Source organism: Sarcophilus harrisii, chromosome 4, assembly GCF_902635505.1.
Source record: "Sarcophilus harrisii chromosome 4, mSarHar1.11, whole genome shotgun sequence".
In the NCBI taxonomy this organism is placed as follows: domain Eukaryota; kingdom Metazoa; phylum Chordata; class Mammalia; order Dasyuromorphia; family Dasyuridae; genus Sarcophilus; species Sarcophilus harrisii.
The window spans coordinates 276,800,916-276,823,821 of NC_045429.1; the positions used below are offsets into that span (position 1 = coordinate 276,800,916).

A 22,906-nucleotide genomic window follows, 5' to 3' on the forward strand; every position below is an offset into this window, starting at 1 on the left:
AAAAGAGTTCAGATCTTTTATTGTGTCCTTCAATATAGTTCGGTTAGCTCAGGCCTATCTCTCTGCTTGGTTCTAAGAGCTCCACCCAAATGTCTCCAAATCCAAAGGTTTGTCTTTTCCGACTCCAGCCAGCACCAAGGTGAAAGATGCAATGAATCTCTCTTTTCTCAGAGAGAGACTTGTGGGCTTCCTCCCAGAGTGCTCCTCTCCGACTCCTGGGGATGCTCCCAAATAACTCTCCCAAGTGGCTCTCTGGGGCTGTATTTATGCTACTTCTCCGAGAGTGGGATTGTGGGATATTTCCCAGCATGCTCTCTGGCCCTAAGAACTTCAATGGGAGGTGTGAATTCAGATATCTCATACTAAGCCCTGAAATCTCCCAAACCTGTTAACTCCATTGAGTACTTAGATACTTATGAGCTCTCTAAAGGTGTGAATACAAGCATTGTTTCCATCAGTTGTACTTAGTACCTTGTTTCAAGTTCTGGCCCAAAATATCTCCTTCTAAGATCAAATCAATCATATTGAACCATGCCAAATTAGATAATTATTGTCTCTATCAACTCCAATGGCTTAACAATTTGTAAAGATTCCAACATCTCCCCTTTTCTTTTGATTTAGAACATAGGTGGTCATAACCTCCCTGACTTCTCATGAAAGGAGATGGAAATACCAAAGGAAATAGAAAATCAAATCAGATTAGGGGGTTTCTAAAGGGGCTCACTTGAAACATTCCCAAAGAATAACTGCCTCTCTACCACCATAAAATTCCTAATTATCAATAAATTTCATTCTCGGACCATGCGGCTTCGCTACAGAGGATACACTTGTGTGACTTGGGCCCACCTCTCTGAACCTCAGTTTTCTCAGAAGTAAAACTAAAGATTGTACTAGATGGCCCTCTAAAGTTCCTTCCTGTTTAAAAAATCTGTGCTCCTTTGAGCTCTCTTACGTCTTCAAATCCTACCAACTGTTTTCCCCTCAGCTCGGGGGTGGGCCATAAAGAGCCACTGACGGCTCTTCCATGGGTAAAACCTGTCCTCGATCCCAGAAAAATTTCATTTATCTGCATCGGACCTCCGCAAGAACAAGAGAACAGGAGGAATTGAACTTAGTGCCGTGCACCCTGGGAGTTGTAGTCTCCTCGGGGCTCACAGCGCAGGGCCTCTGAGGCCGTGACTCATTTGGGACCCAATCCTGTGAGAGCGAGATCGCTCTCTGAGCCCTGATTGGGTGAGAGGCTCCAGAACCCCTCCCTCGACGCGCGCTGGGCTGTCCCGCATTGCTGCGGGCCAAGTTGGGACTAGGCGGAGGCTCAGAGTTCATTCTTGCGGCTTTTTTCCTTTTCAGCCCAGGCCCCACGGGAGCCCCGCGTGTCACTATGGCCGAGTCTCAGCAGGGATTAGAAGGCCTTACCGAAGAGGCCGCCCTGAGTTTCTGCTCGGACCCAGACCCCAGTACCAAGGTGGGTGGACGAGGGGGAGCTCCCTGGGCCACTGCGCCCCCGCTTTTCTGGGTCTGGGGCGTGGGACCGGGGGGAGGGGGGCTGAGCGCCCCAGGTGACCCGGAGCAGGCCCCCCTGGGGACTCGCTTGCTTTCCTTTTCCCCATTATTTCTTAAATAGTGTCTCCGTTCCGCATTTACTATCGTTGTGCTTCACACGAATATCGTGATTCAGGCCGCAGCGGAGATAAGAATCGCTGGTATTCCCATTTATTTTACTTTTTTCTAGAGAAGTCGCAAGTTCCCATTGCCCCTCTCCCTCTCTTTCCCCTTCCCGGGAGCCAGGGGTAGAAAAAACAGTGACTTCAGTCCTGGGACACGAGTTCAAATCCTGCTTCTTAGGCTTTCCATCTGTGTGACGTCAAGCAAGTCCCTAAGCTTCACTTACCTTGTGGATAAAAAGGGTTGAATATGTTTATTTCAAGGACTTGCGGTTCTTTCCAAATCTACAAACGAACTGAAGATTCTCTTTTGCCCATTGTGGCTGTTTCTAATTCCCAACAGGTGGGGTTCAAAGGCCCTTGGGCCCCTCCAGGGTGACTCATCTCCAGTAACTCCCTTACCTCTAACCCAGTCTTGCTAATATTCAGTCTTCTGTAATTAACTCTTCCTCAGGTTTATCTGTGTTTATTACGGCTCCTCTAGTCTTTGTTAATCTCCATCAGTTACCTTAACATAAACACTTGCAGAGTTTTGAGTGCAATTGATGAGACCCAGAAGGTGAGGTCACTTACTCTTCCAGCTTAAAAAAAAATTTTTAAAAATTTCCAGGTCTCCACCTCAGCAGCTGGTACTAGAGGGTATTCTCGATTTGTATTAAGTAACTGCAATATTTAAGAAGCTCTCCAGGCTATAAGCACACAGGAAACCCTAAATTCTAAAAGACTTTAGCTTTTTTGGTTGCTATAGTTAATCACGTAGACCTGCTGCCCTATCAGAGTTTTACTGGATTGCCTTCTAGAATTAACAAACACTTTTGAGGTTCCTTGATAGAGTTAATTTAAATTGGGTTAAGTGAGTAATACTGTTTTATTTCAGACTGTTTGGTTTTCTCTAAGCCATTGACATGCATCATTTCACCAATTTTTTTTATATTCTCTAGATTACTGATATGGACTTCATTAATGTTAATAAGGAATACCATTATTTCTCAAGAGCCCTCATGAGTGCCATGTTATCTATCCAAGTGTTAAATCAAAAATTGAACTCAGAAAGATGAATATTCTTGCTTCCAGGTCTGACAGTTCATCTACTTCTTTATCACTTAGATGCCAAGACTTCTTTCTCAAGAAGGATAAATGAGATTGGCTAAAATATAGTGTCCATGCCAGAGAGACGAGGATAGTTAAGAGCTAAAAGTTTTATCTTAAATTCTTTTAGAATGAGTTATCTAGCATTGCTGAATGAGAGTGCATCAGTTTTTAATGAAAAGGATATTGAACTTAATATCAATGGCCATTGGTTTGAATCCTGGTTCTGCCATTTTGAATAAATCAATGAATGAAAAGAGCATTTCTAAAAAGCACTTAGAAAGTGCAAAACTAAGCCCTGTGGATACAAATAGAAAATTAAGACAGTCCTTGTTTTCCTGGAGCCTCTGTCTTGCCCTCAGGATGCCTGGCTTCTCTGGCTAAATCAGCTTGCTTTCCTCTATGGGTGGCCTTTTCTCCACATGTGTTTTGCTTTCACTCAGGAGTGATGGCAGCTGGACTGGAAGTAGGGATAGGGTGGTCTCATGGTTTCCACTCACTTCCAGACTAGAGCTGCCGTAATAAACACAGATAAACCTTAGGAAGAGTTAATCACAGAAGACTGAATATTAGCAAGACTGGGTTAGAGGTAAGGGAGTTACTGGAGATGAGTCATCCAATTCTTGGGCAGATTTAGCTGTTGGTGGCAGTGAAGTTAATAATTTTTGTTAGTGGTGATGAGAAAAGTGGGTCCTTTCTCCACAACTGGACTATTTATATTGTCCTTCATTTTTTCACTATGTCCATTCACTTTTATACATTACTCGGATATATTGTCTTTGACAGAGCCTGGTCATTAATGAAATGATACAGATTTCATAGGACCTTAATTTGAAAAAATAAATGTTTTGGGTTTAGACCTGATTTCATCTATTTAGGTAATATCTTGAAAAGAAACTTCCTCTGTTCCTGCAGACCAAGAATTGTTTCATAGTTTCCAGTCTTTGGGAGTTAACTGAGGTTCCCTGAAAAGTTAAGTGAATTGGCCAGGATCAGACTGCCAGTATGTTTCTGGAGCTAGACTTGAACCCTCTTCTTTCTGACTTAGAGATCAGCTGCACCCACTTTGCTGCCTCATAACTCCAGACTGCTTTTCTAAAAAAGAGAGAGAAAAATCATATCCATTCTTAATTTCTGCAGAGTAGATGAACCAATGTACTTAATGCTTCCATTCTTAATTTCTGCAGAGTAGATAAACCAATGTACTTAATGCTTCAGGGTTTACAAAGTTCCTACCCCATGGAAGTCCTGTGAAAAAAGGAGTTGTGTGCATTGTCATTTCTATTTTACTGATAAGAATTTTGAGGGTCTAAGAGGATTAATAATTTTCCCATGATTACACAGCTTGTAAATGAGATATAAATGAGATTCAAACCTAAACTCACTTACTAAATGTCTAGTACTCTTTCTGGCATTCTGTGGCCATGCACACTGACTATAATAAATCAGGGTGTAGAAATTTTCTGGCACTTTTATCGAAGGCCACAAGTAGAGCATCTGTGGTAAAATCTCTCCCCCAAAATATTTAAATTTGAGAGCATACTTTTCTGAATGAAACGAGTAATAATGTAATTCAATTTTTTGGAATGCCCTAAAAGGAAGCTTGAGAATAGAATATAAATGTATCATTAGAGATTAGGAGGAAGATTTTCAAAAAAGAGACAGTTTTTAGTGGGAAAAAAGAGAGGGTCAGATTCAGAAAGCGTGAGAAATTGGAGATAACAATTTCGTGATAATTTGATATAGGTTGATGGAGTTGTCAGAAGCGTTCATTATACTCAATTTGATAAGGTAGAGAAGTCTGTAATACATTTTACGAAGATTTCCATCAAAAGTGGTTAAAATAAAAGAATTTTAGTTCCTAAAGGGATAAGCTTCAGTTATCTGAAAAAATTCCTGGGCAGCAATCCATTATGTGAAAATTCAATTTCAGGGGAAATTATCTGTTTCCATAAATTCATATGGTAATATAATTTAAAGTGTTGAGATTAGAATGAGACATTTGAGTCTGTTAACTAGGCCAGTGTTCCATAGTTTCTTAGCCCATGAGATACCTGTAGATTTATCAGAATAGACCCATCCCCCATCTTGTAAGTCTTATTTCAGTCATCTGCCTAACCATACATCCTCAATCACCATCACATTACATATACTATGAATATAAAATTATTCTTCTCTTTACTTAGCATCATTAGGATGCCAAGAAAAGGTAGAAAAGACCCTCAAGACTCAGTTTTCCATGTTCATATTTTGTTTGTAACATTTTGATTGACCCAATTCTTTTTTCTTTTTTTGTTTTTATTAATTTTTAATAGCTTTTTATTTACAAGTTATATGCATGGGTAATTTTACAGCATTGACAATTGCCAAACCTTTTGTTCCAATTTTTCCCCTCCTTCCCCCTACCCCCTCCCCTACATGACAGAATGACCAATACATGTTGAATATATTAAAGTATAAATTAAATACAAAATAAGCATACATGTCCAAACCATTATTTTGCTGCACAAAAAGACTCTGAAATATTGTACAATTAGCCTGTGAAGGAAATTAGAAATGCAGACAGGCAAAAATATAGGGATTAGGAATTCAATGTAATGGTTCTTGTCATCTCCCAGAGTACTTTTGCTGGGTGTAGCTGGTTCAGTTCATTACTACTCCACTGGAATTGATTTGGTTCATCTCATTGCTGAAGATGGCCATGTCCATCAGAACTGGTCATCATATAGTATTGTTGTTGAAGTATATAATGATCTCCTGGTCCTGCTCGTTTCACTCAGCATCAGTTCATGTAAGTCTCTCCAGGCCTTTCTGAAATCATCCTGTTGGTCATTTCTTATCGAACAATAATATTCCATAATATTCATATGCCACAATTTATTCAGCCATTCTCCAATTGATGGGCATCCACTCAGTTTCCAGTTTCTGGCCACTACAAAGAGACCTGCCACAAACATTCTTGCACATACAGGTCCCTTTCCCTTCTTTATGATCTCTTTGGGATATAAGCCCAGTAGTAATACTGCTGGATCAAAGAATATGCACAGTTTGATAACTTTTTGAGCATAGTTCCAAACTACTCTCAGTTCCCACATCTCCTCCAACATTCCGTGTTATCTTTCCCTGCCATTCTAGCCAATCTGACAGGTGTGTAATGGTGTCTCAGAGTTGTCTTAATTTGCATATCTCTGATTAATAATGACTTGGAGCATCTTTTTATATGGCTAGAACTAGTTTCAGTTTCTTCAGATTACCCATTTCTAACATCTGTACCAGACTACAGTTTTAGAAATTCATTTAATTATATTGACTACACAGTTTTTAAAAAGCATTATCAGAATGATGGAGTGGTTCCACAAATGCATGTCACTGATAATCTGAACTTTCACCTAGGAAAACTTGCCTAGCAACAGTGGAAACTTTGCCTAGTAACAGAGGCTGCTTTTGGGGAGTAGCGCAAATGTGACTGACTTATTTTGCTTAGATCTTTGAAATATGAAGCATGACCCCAGTCCCTGCCTCCTCCTCTGCATCTGGCTGGATGGTCAACTACATCCTGTTTTTCTGTTCCTTGTGTGTTAACAACTCCTTGTAAGAACTAACTTAGCCCATGACACCTAGCCCAGAAGTTTGTATAAATACAAGACCCTTCTTTTAACTTGCTGCTGGTCTCTGAAGGACTAATCCCCACTCACTGTTAACAATAAAATCTGCCTTGAATGAGAACTGACTTGCTTCCTGAAATTCTTTTCTGAGACCTCAACTGATGTTGAACAATCCTTTATTAAAAATAGTATCAGATTGGCTAGAAAGACAGGGAAAGATAATGCGGAATGTTGGAGGGGATATGGGAAAACTGGGACATTAATACATTGTTGGTGGAACTGGGAATATATCCAGCCATTCTGGAGAGCAATTTGGAACTATGCTCAAAAAGTTATCAAACTGTGCATACCCTTTGATCCATCAGTGTTATTGTTGGGCTTATATCCCAAAGAGATCTTAAAGAAGGGAAAGGGAACTGTAGGTGCAAGAATGTTTGTGGCAGCCCTCTTTGTAGTGGCCAGAAACTGGAAACTGAGTGGTTACCCACCAATTGGAGAATGGCTGAATAAATTATGGTATATGAATGTTATGGAATATTATTGTTCCATAAGAAATGACCAACAGACTGAATATAGAGAGGCCTGGAGAGACTTACATGAACTGATGCTGAGTGAAATGAGCAGGACCAGGAGATCATGATATAATTAAACAACAATACTATATGAAGATCAATTCTGATGGACGCAGTCATCTTCAAAAATGAGATGAACCAAATCAGTTCCAGTAGAGCAGTAATGAATTGAACCAGCTACACCCAGTGAAACAATTCTGGGAGATGACTATGAACCACTACATAGAATTCCCAATCCCTCTATTTTTGTCCACTTGAATTTTTGATTTCCTTCACGGGCTAATTGTACACTATTTCAAAGTCCAATTCTTTTTGTACAGCAAAATAACTGTTTGGATATGTATACATATATTATATTTAATTTAAACTTTAACATATTTGACATGTATTGGTCAACCTGCCATGTGGGGGAGGGGATGGGGAATAGGAGAGGAAAAATTGGAACAAAAGGTTTTGCAATTGTCAATGCTCAAAAATTACCCATCCATATATCTTGTAAATAAAAAGCTATAATAAAAAAAAAATATATCAGAATGGTAGAGTGCTTCTGCAAGTGCATGTTTTATCATATACTATAGGTTGCTTTTATTGCTATTGTTAAGGTTGTTGCTAGGTCAGCCCTAGACCTAGGATTTTATCAGTATATAGAGTTCCTAGTGAGAGATTCTTTATACCAATGTATATCTGCACTCAGGAAATAAGTGAGTAGTCTTGGAGATTCCTAAGGAACTTAGAGATTAAGTCATTTGCCCAGGACATACCTCCAATTTGAGTGTCCAGAATTGAACTCAGTCCTTCCTGATTCTAAGGCCAACACTCTTATCTCTCATATGCCATGCAGCTATCTAAGTATTAAAATATTTTATCATTTATTTTTATTAGGACTTCCTGTTGCAACAAACAATGTTAAGAATAAAGGATCCAAAAAGGTCACTGGATTTCTACACAAGAGTTCTTGGAATGACGTAAGTAAAATGTATGCATTTTATGTGAAAATATACTTAAATATATTTTCAAATTGACTTTATAATAAGCAAGTGACAGTAGGAAGAATATTGGGGAATCTGTGTTAAAAATATAGTAGAAATCTACTTTAGGATTAATGGCTTAGAATATCTACTTTAGGATTAATGGCTTACAATTTTAAGATAGACCTTGAATGACAAATGTTCTTTTACCTTCACATTACTCCTAATGTGAGAATATGCACACAACTTTCCCTGACTTCTCTTTTTTCCACTATGCAACCAGCAAAATTGAAAAAGAAATAATTAATCTATTCCAATCCTATTGTTATCATAACAGAGCCACTTCCAGCATTATGATTTTTCATGTTTACCTTTTTATTTTTCTTTTGACTATGCTTACACTTCAAAGTTTCTATGCAGTTCAGTCTTTTCATCAGGAATGCTTGGAAATTAAGGTAGGATTTTAGTTAAAATTTATAAAGGTAGGAGACGATTCTATGCATGAAGCACAGTCCCTGAAAAATGCCTAGAATTGTTCAAGGAACAATCAGGAAGTTGGTGTTTCTGGATTGAAAAGGGTCTATGTAGGGGGCAAATAATAGAGATAAGTTTTAAACAGAAAACAGGATTTTATATTTGATCGTGATGATGATAGTTGTTGGAATTTATTGAGTTTGGGGGAAGCCAGGCAAAACATAGATTGCACTTCCACTTTAGAAAATCATTTTGCCAACAGAGCTCTGGAGTAAGAATAGATTTATGGGAGGCAGATCCACCAACAGGCTATTGCAATATTCCAGGTGAAAGGATTGAGGGCTAGTGTAGTGGCAGCTTCAGGGGACAGAAGTAGGTGTGTTTAAGGGATAATAACAAGATAAACTCTGTAGGCCTTGGCAGCAGATTGAATATGGTTGATAGAGTGACAAGTCAAGGATGAAACTTGGGTTTTGAACCTGGCAGATTGGAGAATGGAGGAGTTACATGAGATGTGTGTCCATTTTTTCCTCTGTAGGATTGTACTCAATTTTGTTAAGTTATTTTTGGTTGTAAACCTATATCCTTAGCCTTCTAGAGTATCATATTCTAAGTACTAAGCACTCTGCTCTTTATAGTGGTGGCTGCTAACTCATGTAATTGTAACGAGTTTCTTAGTACTTGAATTCTTTCTACTGCTTGCAGTATTTTTTTTTTTTTTTTTAATTTGAAAGCTCTTAAATTTGACAATAGTGTTCCGAGGAGTTTTCATTTGGGAGTTTATTTTAGCAGGTGACCAGTAGATCCTTTCTGTTTCCACTTTGCCCTCTGGTTCTAAGAACTCTGCGCAAGTTTCTTTTAAGTTTTTGAAATAGAATGTCTAGATCCTTTTGGTTTTTGTTGTGACTTTCAGGAAATAGGATGATGCTTACTTTTTTTACTCTTCAATCTATTTTCCAACTCATTTCTTCCCCTATAAGATAGTTTAAATTTTCATACCTTTTTTTTCAGTTTTTTATTTTTATTTTTATGTTTCTTGTTGACTCCTGGAGCCATTGACTTCTTTTTGGAAAATTCTGATTTTCAGGAAGTTTGTTTTTTAAGTCAAAGTTATGTATCTCTCATAACAAACTGTAATTTCCTATTCCTTTCCAATTCTTTCTTCCATAGCTCTCATTTCTTTTCCTTTTTTTCTCTCATGCTCTCATTTCATTTATTTTAAAACTGTTTTTTTAAACTCTTAAATCTTCTCTTCTGGGAGTTTGAGTTGAATTTGTACTCAAGTAGTGTTTTTCTTTGAGGCGTTACTTAGAGATATTTTGAAATCGTTCTTTTCTAGATTTGTGACTGTTTCCCTGTCAGCGTAGTAGCTTTTTTTTAGTGAGATTCTTTTACTTTGTTTACGCATTTTTCTAGCCTACTTCCTGACTTCAGACTTTATAAGGACCAGGACCTTGCACTTCTGGAGGGCAGGCCTGGGCTGGTCCTACTGCTGCTTTCTTGGGTTATTGAGTGAGGTGTTATTACAGGATCTCAGGGACTGGTCAGGCTGGCAGTCTGCATGATCCCACAATGATCTGATAGAGGTCACATTTGATTGTTTTCCCCCTCTTCTAATCTCTGCAACTTCCTGACCTGAGTTTGGACTCAGATTTGGTGCCAAAGGACTCTGAACTCACCTCATTTGGAGTGTCAATAGATTGTTACTGGAATTATCCATTGTTAGCCATCTAGAGAGCTTTTCTGGTTCAGGATAACAGAATTGTAGGCTTTGTTTTATTATGGAATTCCTTCTTTAGATTATTGTACTGCAGACTACAGACATGCTGAAAGGTGGAAATGTGATGGTGTTCTACTCCAGGGTTTGGGCCACATAGGTGTTGCTTGCTCTGGGCCTGCTTCTCTCTCGGTATACCACCCAGTACTGACAACCATTACTCATCCTAGAATGCCACTCCATGACTTAGAACCAGGAAGTTATTGACAGACTTTCCCTACACTGTGCACAAGTGTAAACTCCTCGGTGTTGGTCCTAGGGTTCCCTTTTGCCCTGGTACACCTCTCCCTGAACTGGAATGCTCCACACAATGTACTTTTAGCCAGATCCTGTGCCTAGACATCTCTGTCTGTCACCCAGATTGCACTCAACTTTTTTCTTAGCTTTCTAGATCAATGTAGAAGGTTCTTTGGAAAGGTCAAGAGAATTCATGGTACTTCTTGCTACTCTACCATCTTGGCTCCACACTTCTATCTGCATTTTTTAAAATATGTTGAATATATTTGTAAAGAAATTTTTTGTGTTCTTGAAATATTTAATGAAGTTATTTCATGGGGTTTTTTTTGGGGGGGAGGATAAAAAGTAGCTACATGGACTAAGGCATATTTAATATTTGGGATAAATTTACATAGGCATTTCAGCAGGAAGAATACAGTTTTTGAATAAGAAAATTTTGTAGTTTTGTCTCCTACTTTTTTGTCATAATTTCATTCAATTTCCTTTTAAAAAATTTTCCTTAAAGTTGGAAAATAATAAGGAACTATTGATTGGCATCTAGTTCAAGTCCCATCACCTCTATTGTACTGCTACAATAAAGACCCTTCTAAATGATGATCTTGACACTCCCTAATGCATCTTTCTAACTAAGTTAATATTCCTGATTCTTAGAGATCTAACCATGTCATCTCAAGAACCATCAATGGCTTTCCTTTACTTCTAGGATTAATTAGAGACTCCTCTATTTGACTCTCCAAAGTCTTGCTCTCAGGCCCCATGTGTTTCCAAGATGTTTTCATTTTACTTCTCACCCATTTTGCTCTCCAGACAAACTGTCCAACTTGATCTTCCCAATAGAAATCATTCTTTCCTCCTCCCTTGGACTCTTGTGCCATCCCTGCAATGCCTTTCTTTACCACCCCACTCTTAGAATCCTTAGCTCCCCTCATGACTCGGCTCCACTGACATCTACCAGAAGCCTTTCATGTTAGCCTAGTGCTTTATCCCCTATGCTATCTAGTTGTTCGGTACCCATTTTATTTCCTTATGGAACCTATCTCAAGTCAAATCAATAGGCATTTATTTAGTACTTACTCTGCGCCAAGATACTCTTTCAAATTTTTTATCTTTTTCTTAATTTTCTTTTGAACAGTTACCAAATTTTCAGTGCCTCTATAATTGTGTGGTCTTTGACTATGATCCCACTATCCCAAAGATCAAATAAATAACAAAAGGATCCTTATGTATTAAAATATTTATAGCAGTTTGTTGTTGTTTTTTTTGGGGGGGGGGTGAGAGATGATGGCAAAAAACTGGAGTGCCCATCAGTGGGGAAATAGCTGAGCCATTGATATTGTGTGCATATAGAGGATTATTGTGCTGTTAGAGATTTATTTCAGAAAAACCCAGGAAGACTTGTATAAACTCATATTAAATAAATGGATAAGTGAAATCAGGGAAATAATTTATTCAATAACAACAACATTATGACAATAAATGAACATTGAAAGGCTTTAGAACTATAAGCAGTGTAGTTATTCCAGAGACCTGATAGTAGAACATGCCTCCCATATCCTATCAGATGTGAAGACATAAGGTGAAAAATGAGATAGAGCTGGTGTGGGAATTTTTTTCCTTGAATGCATATTTATTACAAAGGATTTTTTTTTTTTTTTTTCCGTGTGCATAGAGGATAGGAGGGAGAGGGATTATATACTCTCCTCTTCCCCAATGAAGGAATGGAACAAAATAGGGTCATTGAAGTATTTTTAAATGTACAGAAGAACACAAAGACAAGACCAGAAGTAAACACAAAGAAACAAGATAATTTTGAAAACCAAGCATTTTATTAATTTTGTACTTAAAAGTAAAGACAAGTAGTATGTAGTAGAGATATGCATATATATAGAGAGAGCTCTGTATAGTCTTTTTCAGTTTTGCTTTGTACACAGAAATGTTTGTTTTATTTGCTATTTTTTAAGTTAGAATAAAAAACTTTAAGGGAACGCCTACATTGACTTCAAGACTTTTGTCTTAGGAAAAATTTGACTTCATAACTATTAACCCATTATGAGAATTAAATAGTTTCTGTTGTTTAAATTAGGTGTGTGTGTGTGTGTGTGACACATTGTGTTCCTCTCAAGTAGGGAAGTTACATTGATAAATATACTGAATATTTTTTAAATCAAGGAATGTGTTATTAAGGAGAGCTTTGGTTAACAACAACAACAAAAAAAATTAGTTCATTCTTAATTTCCAGGGATTTTTATTTTTGTAATTTCCCCAAGAATTGCTGATCCTATAATAGCAATGGGTGAAATAATCTTTTCCTGAGATGAAAAAATTATTCTTCTCTTCCCAAATTCCTATTTGCATACCCTATACAAGATATGCTTACTTAAAGTCCTCTGAGTCTGATTTATTTCTCTGTGTATACATGCAAATGTGTGGTCATTTGTATCTCAAAAAATAACTTGTTGGGGCAGCTAGATGGCAGAGTGAATAGAGCACCTGCTCTGGAGTCAGGATGATCTAAGTTCAAATCCGGCCTCATACACTTAATACTAATTAACTGTGTGACCCTAAGCAAGTCACTTAAACCCAATTGCTTTGCAAATAATAATTTGTCAGACTTCAGAGACCATGGACATATTGTACAGATATATTATTCTTGTTAAGTTGAATGGGTTGGGTACATGTTGGAAACTCTTGATAAAGCTCATTGGCATTTCTTATTTCATCATAAAGATTAGAGAAATCTATATATATAGCAAAATCCTTAGATGAAGACCCCAACTGTGAACATTCCTAAATAAACATTAATCTTTTTAGTATAATGATGTTAGTGGATTTTTTTGTTTTTGTTAATAAGAATTAAAGTAATTGCATAATGACAGTTGTTTGGTACTTTTATTATTTTTAGATTTGTTCTTTGAAATGTGATGTTTTTAGTTTAGGTTTCTTGGGGGAATTTTTAAAAATGCCTTTTCTTTTGATATATATGTGATAAGGCTATTGCCTTATCACATATATATCAACTTACTTTTATGGTATTTTCACAAATGAGCCATTTATATTTGTTTTTTTGGTTTTTGTTTTGAAGATTTAATCTAATTGCCTTCCTTCTATTCCCCTTTATAATTTCAGACTACTCCAAAAGTATGATTTTCCTACTATGAAGTTTTCACTCTACTTTTTGGCTTTTGAGGACAAAAATGACATCCCAAAAGATAAAAGTGAAAGAACAGCTTGGACATTTTCCAGGAAAGGTACACTTGAGTTAACACAGTGAGTATGCATTTTAGATTTTATTAAAGGGAATTGTTTCATACTAGTCTTATTTATTGGGATTCTCTTCATAATATGGGGGGAAATAATACTATCTACGTGGGCATTTGACAGAGAAGAATAAATAATTTTTTTATTTGCTCAACATTAATGTCTTTTCAGAAGTAGAGGAACCTAAAAGGGTGAAGTTCAATTCTTAATCTCATTCTCATGAACAGGGAAGAACTGGTTGTTGGAATTTGAGTAATGGGGATCTCAGAGAGAAGTGCTACCCTGCTAGTTTGTGTGGTAGAAGGAAGGAAAGCTCAGCGTGCTCTGATAAGTATCCTTGATTTTGAGAGAGATTTCACAAAAGGGGCAGGTGTGGACCTCTGCACAAAAAGTCACTGCAGGAAGAAGGAGAACTTCTCAAGAGTAGAATCCTGAAGACTTAGAGAATGAGGAAACAAAATGAGGGTGGTGTGAAGAAACCAGCATGGATGAAAAGAGTTAGATCTTCCAGAGGACACGTGTTCTAGGGGAAAAGCACTAGCTCTGAGACCAGTGGGTTTTAACCCTAATTCTGAGGCCTGCTTCTTCAAAGGATCAATACAGAATAACTCAATAGGTAACTAGTATGAAGGCCAAAAGTTAGAGTAAACTAAAGCTGGCAAGAAAAAGCAAAAGACACTGAGGGAAAGAGAATTAAAGGAGGGAGCAGAGTGCCGCAGGGGTGGATGACAAGGAAATAACCAAGAATAGAAGCAAGGCAGACCATCTCCAGGAAAGATTTAGCATCTGTTTGGATGCTCTGCACATGGCAAAATTAGATGAAAGGAATAAGCAGAACAAGGTTAAACTATGCATGGCATCATAATGATGTGAATAAAGTCAAATGGAATATTGTGCATAATTATAGACCTAATTTGGCCCTGGGGAAAAAATGAGAAAAGAAAGATACTCCCTCCCTTCATTGGTGAGATAGAAGGGAGTCTGTGGCTCTGGAATGTTGCATATACTTTCTGACACTGGTTATTATTTGCCTTTGCTGAACTATGTTTTTATTTGGTTTTGTTACAAAAAAGAACTAGCTGAGTCAAGATAGCTGATGTAGTTGGAAGTAAAATGTGTTGAAAAACAAAGCGTGTGTAATTTAGATTCTCATTCTGTAACCAGAAGCATTTTTCACTTTGCAGTACCAGAGACAGAGTTTAGTAAATGAGGCAATTGCTTGATATTATAGGATTTCAAAAAGCTTTTCTTTTAAAAAAAAATTTTTCACTCTGAAATATTTATATTTTGTTTCCTTCTGCAGCAACTGGGGCACTGAAAATGACGAAAAACAGGCTTATCATAATGGCAATTCAGACCCTCGGGGATTTGGTATGTTTATGTGTTGATATGTAATATTTATGTTTATGTGGTTATTTTGTAGTGTGAATATGTTTTGGCTTGGTGTCATTCTCTTCAATTTATACAAAACTACTTAGTGTAAGTAGGTCATGGTAATGCAGTTATTTTGGTTCTCTACATGCATTCTCATTTTTTGAAGTTATTAAATGTTATTGCTTCTCCCTAAGCCATAAATTTTACTTCATTGTGACAGATTCACTTTGAATACAACTTCATTGTATTTTCAGCAGATTTTTAAAAGTTGTAATTGCCACAATCACATCATACTTATACCAATTAGACACTTCATTCTTGAACTAAATCTTTCCATTAAAATCACAGGATTTAGTTATTCTTCTTAAAGCCAACATAATCTTAAACCTCCTAAATATGGTTATTCCTTTTGGTAATAAATCATTTATATCGATTGAGTAAAAAGAATACCATGAAGCAATTAATCACCTAGCATTAAGTGCCTGCCATGGACCAGGTCCTGTGCTAGATCAATGTTAGGGACAACAATACCATTGTATTTCTCAAGAAGCTTAAATTTGTAACAGAATTTAACTTTTTATATACACACACACACACACACACACACACACACACACACAGAATAAATACAAAGTAATTAATATAATTAATACTTGCTTTCCTGGCTTTCTTCAAGTCTAGTTAAAATCTCATCTTCCATAGGAAGTCTTTCCCAGCCCCTCTTCATTTTAGTTCTTTCCCTCTTTTTATTATTTATCGTTTTTCCAACATGTAGCTTATTGTCTCTCCCTTTTAGATTGTAGGTTCCTTGAGCTCTTTTACTTCCTCTGGTATCCCCAGCTCTTAGCACAGTGCCTGGCATATAGTAGACATTCTATAAATGTGATTTAGGGTGATTAGGATAGACAGACCACATCTAGAATCTAGATGGTACTACTTAAGCACACTTACTTTGAATGAAAAGAAGGATTTGGTAAGGCAGAGGTGGGGAGAATGCATTCCAGGCACAGACATTGGCCAGGGCAAAGATTCAGAAAGAGGAATTTGCAAGGAACAGAGAAAGCCAATTTGATGGATTCATGATATGGGAAAGGAAAAGAAGAGGAGGGGAGAAAGCTGGAGGGAGCCCAATGGCAGTGGGCTTTTAAAAGCTATCATCTCATGGAAGCCATACATACTCGGTCATGCATAAATCTAAATAACTATTACTGTCAGCCAGCCAAATATCATTTGTTCTTTTAACTCAAACTAAGTTGATTGAATCAGTTTTTGAATATTATTTATCTTTTATGTCAGGGGTCCTCAAACTTTTTAAATAGGGGGCCAGTTCACTGTCCTACTGACTGTTGGAGGGCCAGACTTTAAATAAAGAAACTTCATAGGCCTGGATGAGGGGGATAAGCATCCTCAGCTGCTGCATCTGGCCCTCGGGCTGTAGTTTGAGGACCCCTGTTTTAAATCATATGGATTATTATTATAGTTCTCTCTATAGCATTGAGGGGCAGGGTGCTCTTCAGGAGAAGAGCATCAAGTTTGAAGTTAGGGACCCTGGGTTTCAGTTCAAGCCCTGAAACTTGGGCAAATCTCAAGAGTTCTACTCTTTCTTTTCTAAATATAAGGAGATTGCTTTTTGACAGAAAATGTAGAATAATACATATATTTTTGAAAACAGCCAGTGTGGGAATTGGTCTTGTTTGATAATGCATATGTGTTGCAAAGGCTTTGTCTGTCCTCTACCCCTTCCTACCCCATCCCAAACAAATGAGAATGGAGGTAGGAATTAAGAACATATAAGCAAAAAGAAAAGGTGAACATTAAGGCATCTTTAAAAAAAAAAAATGTAACATAAGAGAATAAAAAGTCAGAAAAAATCAAATATACATGACAGCTTTGAAAGTTATAGGTTGAATTTAGTGTATTTTAAAAGAAAAGCAAACTCCATATAACAGAAAACCACATTTTCATAATAATAAAAGCTAGCATTATAAATAGTTTTTAAGATTTGCAAAGCGTTTTATGTATTTCATCTCATTTTCTCCTTAAAGCAAATCTGTAAGATAGGTGCTATTATTAACTCCATTTTACAGAGAAAAAAACAGACTAGGGTTATATAACCAGTAAATAAATTAAGTTGGGATTTGAATTAATGCCTTCTTGATTCCAAACTCAACACTATCACTGTACCACCTAGCTGCCACCCTCAAGTTCTTTAAATGAAAATGTCCATTTTGTTTGGTACTTATTAAGTTCATATATAATATGAATATGAATAACAAATAAGTTTTGTTAAAAATAAAAGGAAGGCATTGAACCAAATGACTTTTTAGAACTCTTCTACCTCTAAATCTATGGTTCTACTTTACTGCATTTTTTTTTCTGGTCCCACAGGCCACATAGGAATTGCTGTTCCTGATGTACAGAGTGCTTGTAAAAGATTTGAGGAATTAGGAGTAAAATTTGTGAAGAAACCTGATGAAGGTAAGTCTTAGTCTTCCTCACATTTTCCTTCAAATAATATTTATTTAAGCACCCAAAGTTTGCCTGTTTCACAAGTAATTTTGTCTAGTGTACCATGTCCAGAGCTTAGTTAGTATATCCCTGGTCTTGGAAAATATGTGCTTTAAAATTTGTATTTTGCTAGGATTTTTGCTTTAAATTATTAAATTTGTTTGCAACACCTTGCATATCTAGTTCTGGCTTTATGTAAAGTCACATCATACAGATTCAAATTCAAATATACAAATACAAACAAACAACAAATAGCATTACTGTACAGTGCTCACTCCATTCCCATCCCTCAGCCTGGTGCTCCTTGTCTGTCCCCATATCCTCCTAGCCCACCCATCCGTCAGTCTTTAAAGAAAAAAAAGAAACACTCTAAAAAACTCTCCAAGTGAAAGCAGAATACCTGACAGAACAGAGATACCAGCACCCACCCCCGCTCACATGGCCATTGGGGCAAGTAGAGGCTCATCTTGAGATCTCTGCAGCCAGTAGAGGAAACCTTTTCTTTGCTTCCCCCATCTCTCTAGGCCTGTGCTGGGCTGGTGGGTATACCCCCCAGTTCCTGCATGTCACCTATCTTCTCCTGTCAATGTCCCTGACCAGGTTCCGACATGCTGACCCCCATTCCTGCATGTTGCTCCTTCTGCTCTTGCTTCTTTCTCCTGGGGCCCCCTTATGTCCTTGAACCATTTATTGGGCCCCTTCTTCCATGGATGCATGTGTGGACCCCCTTCCTGTTTCCTACTCTCCCTTCCCCAGATCTTTGGGCTAATTTGCATTGTGTAAAAATCACTTTATGGAAAGATCTGCAGAACTTACATAAAGGGAGAACTGTCTGTAATAACTACTTTTTAATAAGTGCTTGAAGACTGAATTGGATTAGAATGGAGAATTAGTAAAACAGAGGTATTCTCTACTAGTACAGGTGAAAACCATAAAACATTACTAACAACTAGTCAGCCAGTGAGTCTCTTTGAGAGGTCAAAGAGGTCATAATGAAATGCAAATATATTTAGCATCACTAGACAGTGTACAGTATAAGACGACAAAGAATTAGTCCCTGGTAAGTTTCTGGAAAAACTCTATCCCTGAGCCTTACCCATACTTGTAAAGAGCCTGGGCTTAGAATTGAAGAGTTTTTGCATTTAGTCCCAACTGAAAACCACATGACAGGATATGATATGACAGAAGGAGACCTAGATTCATTCCCCAAATCTGAGATTGGACCTCAGCATCACTGCATGGTGCCTTTGGGATCCAGAACCATTCCCTTCTCCACTGCAGTATAGCAGAAAGGGGGGAGGGAGGAGGGAGACACTGATCCCCAAAAATCTCCTAGCTCTGAAATTCTAGGTTTCCATGGCTTTGCTTCTCCATGCTGTTCCTTTCAGTACAGTGCTCTCCAATTGGTCGACTAATAGATTTTTTTTAAATTCCAATACTTAGCATTATAACTAAGGAAAGACTACTGCCTCTGGAATCAGGACTTGCTAATCTATATATTTGTGTCACTGAGGTGGCAAGTCATTTCACTTCCCTAGATAAATATCTTCATCTGTAAAATGAAACAGCTACATTTGACAACCTGCTCCCTCTGCTGCAGAACACTCCAGGATTCTCTTTAAATCAAAGCTTTATTTCACCGAAGTAAGCAAGCCAAATAGCATAGGTAACTAATTGGCAATTTGGACCAGGGTTAACTTTTATATCAAAATTTTGACTCTAAACCATTTTGGGAATGTTGAGGTTACTAAAACAGAATTTTTTTTTTTTTACGACATGAGCTTAGCCACAGGATCTGTTGAAAACAGATTTAGTCAAAACATCAATTTGGTTACCCGAGTTCAAGGAACAGTTTATAGGATGTGGGCTTAACAAATCTAAGCATGTTTATATAGTGAACTTGGTTATCTGGATTTCAAGAGACAGCTTTTGGAGCAAGTGTTCCTTCTATGAGCCCAACAAGTCTAAACATACTTATTTTAGTGATTCTAGAAAATATTTATATTAGTAATTTTCATAAACTAGTCTAGGAACAATGGTTAAGGTCCACACGATCCTATGATCAGAGCTGCTGCCATTTCATTAAGTTTATTTTTCGTAGGGTTATTTTCCAGCTATGTGCTAAAAACTCAGGCATTCTGAAAAGGAAATGTTTTTAGATAACAGTATAATTCTGTCCAAAGAGGGATCGGGAATTATATTTTTGAGACCTTAAATGTTAAATTTTCTCTCTTAATGATTTAGTAGTAAATATTTTGTTTTGTTCCCACCCAGGCAAAATGAAAGGACTGGCATTTATTCAAGATCCTGATGGCTACTGGATTGAAATTCTGAATCCTGCTCATATGATAACCCTCACTTAGTTTTTCCAGAACCCTACAGTTCAGAGATTTTTTTCTTTTAGAAGATATTTTGAAAACAAGGAGCTATGTGATTCAAAGTTGCTAAACTAAAGAAGAATGCAGTATTTACATAGTCCTCTTTCCGCTTACATTTATTCTTTAGTTCTTTCCAAAACCCATTTTTGGCTATAATTTTCATTTATTATTCATATTTTAAAGCCTTTTGTGTCTTCCCACTAGTTGAAATGCTATAGTTTCAGCTCTGTCCTTGAATGTAGTCATGCATCTTTGCTTTTTATGTAATAATTAGTACAATTCCTCCTCAGAGGCTGATTTTTAACTTGCTTTTAATGCTTCCTGAACATCACTTCCCCTTTGCCTTTTAACTTTTGTTTAACTATCATTTTCAAAAAAGCATTTAATGTGCTTTTGATGTGGTCTTTTCTGAGACTTAAATGTCCTAGAAATAACTTTTCCCAACAGAGAGTAAGAGAAAGTGCATACCTTGAAAGTTAATGTGAATTTCAAATGGAAAAAGTAGAGAAGTTAGTTTAAGTATTCATTGTGTTCAAGGAAATTCACTGAGGTGCAACTTTTAAAAATCCCATCAGGTTGATAAAGATGTTTGTATAAAAGTATTTTAAAAGTCATTATAGAAGCTTTTTGACATAAGTGGAAAGTTTATTCTGTTTAAAGTATTTTCATATAATCAAGACTTCAATGATTAGGTTTTTTTTAAGCTTTACATTTGAGATCATGCATCTGAAATTAAAACCTTAAAATACATCCTGATTAAAGTCTTATACACTGAAAAATTTTTTCTTCAGCTCATGGTTAGAATCCTTATGAAGAGTTTCCTTTACCATCACTAGGCTGACCTTCAAGCAAAAGATTCTCAACTGGGCTCATATTTAAAGTCTTTCCCTCTTAGCTAAATTTTATGTTCTGCTAGTATGCCTTCAGGAAGCCAGAGTAGTCTCCACACCAAATTAGAATAAAAGGCTACTTATGATATATTGCTTGTACATCACATTCAATGATCACTCAACATAGAATTTAATTAACACAAGAACTACCAATTAGCAAATGCCTCTGCTAAATGTACTCCCCTATCAAACTGACATCCACTTGATCTGTTTTTAAAATATAGCTGGTCTTTATATTCATTACGGTCCCATAATAGAAAAATCCAATTTCACTTAGTAACAGGCATTTTACACAATGTAATCAATCTCTATAGGCCCTTCCAGTAATGATTGTACTCATCCCACATGTCTAATCCATTGTCAAATTTTGACATTCCCATCTTTACAACAACTGCATTTCTCCATTGGCACACCTCCTCTCCTCGTTCAGACCCTCGTTACCTCTCATCTGGAGTGTAACAGCTGCTTTCTGGTTGGCCTCCCTGTTTCCGTTCTTTCTCTCATCCAATCCATACTCCCTTTAACTGCCAGGGTGATTTTTTTTTTCCTAATAATACTGGTCTCACCGTGCCATCCTCCACCTACTCAGTGAACTCCAATGGCCTCTATTGACTCTAGGATGAAATTGGCTTTTAAAAATCCTTTAAAATTTAGCCACTCTGCTCATGTCCAGGTACCCCTTTCCAGCCCTACTGCCAGTTCCTCAAACACAATCCCATTGCCTCTCTCTATATTTGCATTAGCTTTCCCCCCACACCTAAGATGGGCTACCTCTTTATTCTTCCTCTTAGTTTCCTTGAACTACTCTTAAGACTCAGCTGAAATTTCCCTTAATCCAGAAGGTTTTTTCCATTTCTTCCATATTCTTATACCTTATCTTCTGAGATAACTTTCAATCTGCTCCCTTTCTTGACTCTACCAGTTGTTTACATGTTTCTCCCGATGGAATGGAAGCTCTTTGAGGGCGGGGGCTATAATTTTTGCATTTAGAACATTGGTTGACATATAGTAAGTATTAAAAAATGCTTCTTGAGATGGTAGAAGCACTTTGCAATGGCTATTTGGGCTGAATAGAGCTATATGAGTAATAAATTACTACTGTAAATTCAATTAAAGTTTGATTTCAAATAAAAATTCATTGTTTTTACTAGTACTTTTTTTTTCCCGAGTATGTATGGACACTTTCTAAGCAGAGTTGCCTTTGAGGATTATAATGTTTATCACGCTGTATATAAAAATGGTTTGCACTGAACCTCTAGAGCCTTCTGGGTAATTGATGAGCTGGAACTAGCTGTAGTCAACTGGCACACCAACCAGAGACAAGCCTCATGGCACCCAAACCAAAGCAGAGTCAGAAGTTTGTAAAGTTCAGGACAGTAGTTCAGCGGATAGAAAACCACACCTAGAGGCAGGTAGTTCTTGCAATAGACCTAACTCTCTTGACTTTAGTCAAGCCACTTAATTTTTTATCTGAATTTCCTCATCTGAAATATGGGAATGATAATAGCACATTCTTCACAGGATTGTTGTGATGATCAAATGAGATAACTATATAACTGGGAAATATTTAACAAAATAAGTAGAAATACAATAAAACACAAATAACATTATATTGCTTAGTGGCCCCAGTTTCTATTTGAGTTTGATACCACTGCCTCAGGCAACTCTTAAATTATTTATTGATCATTATTATCATGATCAACATATAGCTAGCATTTATATAACAATTTAAAATTTTCAAAGCAATTATATATCTTTTCATTTTTTTTCCTGGCGATTTTATGAAATAACTCCTATTTTTATCCCCATTTTATAGATGAGGAAAATAAATCTGAGAACTGTCAAATGACTTCCCCGAGGATACACAGTTGTGGTGATCTTTTTAAAATAATAATGGTTCTCTCTGGGAGCAGGTTTCTTGGAGAGGTTTTCTGGAGGCAGCCTTAGTTTCAGCTAAAAATAATATTCACTCAAATGCAGCCAGGTGCTAAAAGTTCCAATCTTTTATTGTGTCCTTCAATATAGCCCAGATAGTTTTCTTAGAGGCCTCTCTCTCTGCTTGGTACCAAGAGCTCTTGCAGCTTTGTCCTTTGCTTCTGCCTCTACTTTCTT

The 22,906-nt window shown here is 37.1% G+C and overlaps 1 protein-coding gene across 1 annotated transcript; it reads left to right on the forward strand.

Moving 5' to 3' along the window:
* The first annotated feature begins 1,253 nt into the window (after nt 1–1,253).
* GLO1 (glyoxalase I) lies at nt 1,254–21,928 on the forward strand. The gene is made up of 6 exons (XM_003770541.4): nt 1,254–1,465; nt 7,813–7,895; nt 13,513–13,653; nt 14,948–15,015; nt 17,407–17,496; nt 19,801–21,928. Exons 1-6 carry the CDS (start codon nt 1,382–1,384, stop codon nt 19,887–19,889), a joined length of 555 nt encoding a protein of 184 aa, XP_003770589.1. The 5' UTR covers nt 1,254–1,381; the 3' UTR covers nt 19,890–21,928.
* The last annotated feature ends 978 nt before the right edge of the window (nt 21,929–22,906 follow it).